This window comes from Dendroctonus ponderosae, unplaced genomic scaffold, assembly GCF_020466585.1.
Source record: "Dendroctonus ponderosae isolate FM_Combo_2020 unplaced genomic scaffold, Dpon_F_20191213v2 Dpon_F_20191213_895, whole genome shotgun sequence".
Taxonomy (NCBI): Eukaryota; Metazoa; Arthropoda; class Insecta; order Coleoptera; family Curculionidae; genus Dendroctonus; species Dendroctonus ponderosae.
The window spans coordinates 1-5,187 of record NW_026019111.1 but is presented as its reverse complement, the minus strand read 5'-3'; the positions used below and the strand labels follow the sequence as shown (position 1 = coordinate 5,187).

General features: G+C 37.7%; 2 protein-coding genes across 2 annotated transcripts; both read left to right on the top strand.

The window, feature by feature from the left end:
- Positions 1 to 6: 6 nt before the first annotated feature.
- On the top strand, positions 7 to 993 carry LOC125505569 (facilitated trehalose transporter Tret1-like; the record flags this gene model as incomplete). Its single annotated transcript, XM_048669574.1, has 2 exons — positions 7 to 187; positions 247 to 993. Coding segments are annotated over 2 exons (801 nt in total), but the record flags the coding sequence as incomplete, so codon positions are not given.
- A 2,841-nt stretch (positions 994 to 3,834) lies between these two features.
- LOC125505570 (acetylcholine receptor subunit alpha-L1-like) lies at positions 3,835 to 4,994 on the top strand (the record flags this gene model as incomplete). The annotated part of the gene is given in 5 exon segments (XM_048669575.1): positions 3,835 to 4,267; positions 4,329 to 4,373; positions 4,429 to 4,538; positions 4,592 to 4,769; positions 4,838 to 4,994. Coding segments are annotated over 5 exon segments (754 nt in total), but the record flags the coding sequence as incomplete, so codon positions are not given.
- Between the last annotated feature and the right edge of the window lie 193 nt (positions 4,995 to 5,187).

Here is a 5,187-nt window from a genome sequence, read left to right as displayed (position 1 = left end):
TTTAGACCTTTAGAAGCGAAAGAATCATTGAAAAGACTGAGAAATAAAGACGCCGATCTGGACCTGGAAATAGACAGCATTTCCAACGGAATAGAAAGGCAAAAGACTGAACAGGGCCGTCCCCAGGATCTACTTCTAGTTCCCAGCAACCGAAAAGCTATCCTAATTATGACTGTTTTGAATGCTGGTAACTACAGCTTTAAACCACATTCTTTATTTTAAGTAACACTTTTCATCAATCTTCAGGTCAACATCTTTCATGTATCAGCGTGATGTACATGAATCTACACCCCATCCTTAATGCGGCTGGTTCCATCTACTTAGACAACAACATTACAGCGATAGTATTTGCCATTATCATGCTGTTGGCCTCAATTTTTGCGTCTTGTACCATCGATAAGTTCGGCAGGAAAATCATCCTCGTCGTCTCCAGTCTACTGAGCGGGTTCTGTTTGCTCGCCCTATCAGTCTACTTCCATTTGCAGGCGATCGGCTTTGATGTTTCCGCAGTTTCCTGGGTCCCAATCGCTTCAGTCCTGGTCTATGCTGGAGCCTTCAAATACGGCCTGGGACTAGTTCCCATTGTGATAACCGCAGAAATTTTCCCTGCTAAAATGAAAGCCATCGGAATGACTGTGGCCGATGTAATGTTCGTTATGGGCGGCATATTGTCGATCCAGCTCTACCAAGTGCTGCATAAACTGGGCATGTTTGTGCCCTTTTACCTGTTCACGGTCAGCGCCTTTTTGGTTGCTCTGTATTCGGGATTTTGCATCCCCGAAACTAAAGGGAAAAGTCTGGAGCAGATTCAGCTGATGCTGAAAGGCGACAACATTTCAAATAAGCCTGAGAAGAATGGAGTTTGAGTTGGATGTTTGATCTGCGTGTTTTTGGCGGCTGAACTGGAGCAAGAGTTTTGCCCCAAACTGTCGCTGAGTTGTACATTTTGTATGTTCTGCTGTCTCAAATATATTTGTATTTTTTTATGCTAAAGCACTCGAGTTTTATTTAAACTGCCAATGCTCCCAAATTTTAACTCTTGGGGGTTTTATCCAATAAGAAGAAGTTTATTTTAAAGATTTCTTCAGTTTATGCAGAACAACCACTTTCAACTGCAGCACTGAATTTCGTTTATCTCATTGGAGTTTCATGTTCAGAGCTCAAAGGCTTTCACCCTTATCAGGAGGTTAACGCTTTGTACTCATATTGATACTTTTTTGAACAGTTTGCATCAACATTTTTGAGCTCAAAATCGGCAAAGAAAATTTACAAGTTTGAGGAAAAAGATTCTGTTGAGTTTTTGTTTAATTTGGTTTCGGAGCTTTTTTAGTTTCAGTACTTTGAGTTTCTATTGCAGGTTTTCACTTGCGGGCCTAAAAAGTTCAAGCTCGACCGGAAGTTTTTGTTTATGAAAGTAATCAATAGTGGCCACAATAATGTTTTCCTAAATTTTGCTGAAATATTTTTTCTTTAGTTTTAACACCAATTTTTCACTTGTATTCCAAAAATCCCATTCCGAACTCCATCTCCATTTGAACTTTTCAATTCAACTCGTAAGTTTTAATCGTTAACTATATTTGATGCTGGTAAGTTTTTTGTATGTTGCCATGAATTAAACGAAACTGAAATGTACATTCAGGAACGCATCTGGCAGCGGTTCTCTCACTCGCACACACAGGATTCTCACAATACTGCGCGCTGTTATGTTCCAAATTGATACTTTCGCAGCTAAAAATATTTATGTTTTTCTTCTGCCAATTTCGACTCATAGTGTAAATTTTTAGCGATCCTTCAGTTTAAAGATATGGTCGATTTTAGTTCGGTTTAGTTAGGTCTAAAATATATTTGTATTTTTTTATGCTAAAGAACTCAAGTTTTATTTAAACTGCCAATGCTCCCAAATTTTATGTCTTGGGGGTTTTATGCAATAAGAATTCCTAAAACTGAAGCGCAAAAAATTGTTTATTTTAAAGATTTCTTCAGTTTATGCAGAACAACCACTTTCAACTGCAGCACTGAATTTCGTTTATCTCATTGGAGTTTCACGTTCAGAGCTCAAAGGCTTTCACCCTTATCAGGAGGTTAAAGCTTTCTACTCATATTGGGATTTTTTTCAACAGTTTGCATCAACATTTTTGATCTCAAAATCGGCAAAAAAAATTTACAAGTTTGAGAAAAAACATTCTGTTGAATTTAATTTAATTTGATTTCCGAGCTTTTTTAGTTTCAGTACTTGAGTTTCTATTGCAGATTTTCACTTGCGGGCCTAAAAAGTTCAAGCTCGACCGGAAGTTTTTGTTTAAGAAAGTATTCAATAGTGGCCACAATAATGTGTTCCTAAATTTTGCTGAAATGGTTTTTATTTAGTTTTAACACCAATTTTTCACTTGTATTCCAAAAATCCCATTCCAAACTCCATCTGCATGTGAACTTTTCAAATCAACTCATAAGTTTTAATGATTAAAGATAAACTATATTTGATGCTGGTGAGTTTTTTATATGTTGCCATGGATTAAACGAAACTGAAATGTACATTCAGGAACGCATCTGGCAGCGGTTCTCTCACTCGCACACACAGGATTCTCACAATACTGCGCGCTGTTATGTTCCAAATTGATACTTTCGCAGCTAAAAATATTTATGTTTTTCTTCTGCCAATTTCGACTCATAGTGTATGCTCCAATGCTCCCAAATTTTAAGTCTTGGGGGTGTTTGAGGAAGTCTTGCAATAGGAATTCCTAATACTGAAGCCCAAAAAATGGTTTATTTTAAAGATTTCTTCAGTTTATGTAGAACAACCACTTTTAACTGCAGCACTGAATTTCGTTTATTTCACTGGAGTTTCACATTCAGAACTCAAACGCTTTTACCCTCATCAGGAGGTTAACCATTCCACCCAAAGCTCTAATTGGTATTTTTTTGAAAGTTGGCATTAAAGCCCAACAAGTGGTAGCAACATTTTTGAGCTGAAAATCAGCAAAGAAAATTTACAAGTTTGAAAACAAACATTCTGTTGAATTTTCGTTTAATCTGGTTTTCGAAGTCATAAGTTTCTCAATCGAATTTTCCTTGAAACTAAGTCATGATCTGAGTCTTCAACTCAAAGTTCTAATCGTCCTTTCTGCGAAAAATTTGCCGAAAGCACAAAAAATGGTAGCAGGTTTTTCGATCTCAAAATCGGAAAAGAAATCTTGCAACTTTGAAAAAAAACATTCAGTTGCATGTTTGTTTAATTTGATTTTTAAATCGTAAGCTTCTCCATGCAATTTTCCTTGAAAATAGGCTTTTTTGGCCTAGTTTTGACTAACAGCACCTTTTTATACGAGCTTTCAACTGAAAGCTATAATCGCCTTTTTTAGAAAAATTTGCTTCAAAGCCAAAAATCAACAAAATGGTAGCAAATTTTATGAGCTTAAAATCGAAAAAGAACTTACAACTTTGAAAAAAAAACATTCAGTTAAAGTTTCTTTGAAAATTCTTCATGTAATTTTTCTTGAAAGTCGGCTTATTTTTGACTAGCAACAATTAATTGTCAGAATTTTCAACTTGAAGCTCTAATCGCCCTTTTATTGAAAAATTAGCGTCAAAGCCGAAAATAGAAGATTTTTTGAACTGAAAATCGGCAAACAAACTATTGCCGAGCGTTTCCCAAATTAACTTCCACGAACTTCCACTTTTTTCTGTGATGTTATGCAAAATTTAAAGTTTGTCTAAAAAACGTGGTTTAAAAAACTGCTGCACTGGAACAGGAAAATTGCTTTTCTTGCCTGCAATCGCTTGCTGCGCAGCATCCTTTCCTGGATCTATCGATTTTCTCCACTTTGCTCTATGCAGCAGGATCAGCAACTGTTCAGCAGGATTATTGTGCTAACTTGGCAAACAGCCACACCTGATAGTTAGAAAAAATTTAATAATGCCAAAAATCCGGCTAAATCTGCTAAATTATGATCGACGGACAGTGTTCGGTGGCGTTTACTGAATTTTCTCCCCTGAAACCGTGAAAATGTGCAAGTGTTTTAGAGCAGTTTTGCGCAAAATGGGCCAACGAGCAGGAAAACTATCCACTCGGTCTTTTTTGCGGTGTTCATTGTTAATGTTGGTGATTTTAACAGGAACTTTCATTAAAACCGCTTCAGCTAATCCCGATGCTAAGCGCCTGTATGATGACTTGTTGAGCAACTACAACCGACTAATTAGACCAGTTCGGAATCATTCGACGAATATTCTTGTTAAATTAGGTTTAAGGTTGTCGCAGCTTATCGAGCTGGTAAGTCCTCAGCAAAATCCATGTTTCCCAAGAATTTCATTGGTTTGTTAATTTTTTCTAGAACCTGAAAGACCAAATTCTCACCACTAACGTCTGGTTAGAGCACGTAAGTTTTTCAATTAAAATTTTACCAGCGCACGAAGATTTTTGCGTTGTTGCAGGAATGGCACGATTATAAATTTATGTGGGACCCTCTGGAGTATGGCGGTGTTAAAGAGCTGTATGTCCCCTCCGAACATATTTGGCTGCCGGATATTCTTTTGTACAACAAGTGAGGAAAGTTGCCAGTTTGCCCAGCAACATGCGATCTAATGGAAATTTTAGTGCTGATGGGGAATATGTGATAACCACCATGACTAAGGCGGTTCTGAAATACGATGGAAAGATCCAATGGACGCCGCCAGCAATTTTCAAATCTTCCTGCGAAATCGACGTGCGATATTTTCCCTTTGACCAGCAAACGTGTTTCATGAAGTTTGGAAGCTGGACGTATGGAAGCCAGGTATTTCTGCCGAATTCTCCAAATAGATGCTAGAGGAGTTTTACTTGGAAAAATCTCGGTTTTCTCAGATCGATCTTCAGCACATTAATCAAAAACCCGGAGAAGACATCGTGGCTTTAGGAATAGACTTGAGGGAATATTACCCGAGTGTTGAATGGGACATTCTGGCCGTACCTGCGGAAAGACATGAGAAGTATTATCCTTGCTGTCCGGAACCATATCCAGGTATCCAGGTTTATCTTCCAGCGGTGTTTAGGCAGTTTTTCGGTTTCAAATCGGCGAAAAAATGTGTTCAGTTAGGAGCCCATTTAATTTATCAAACTTTGGGTCTCGGCAAGATTTTTCGTCAGACGCACAGTTATCGGGGGTAATTGCACAAGTGCTTCAAAATTACCGATAATTTTGCATGAAAGTTTGC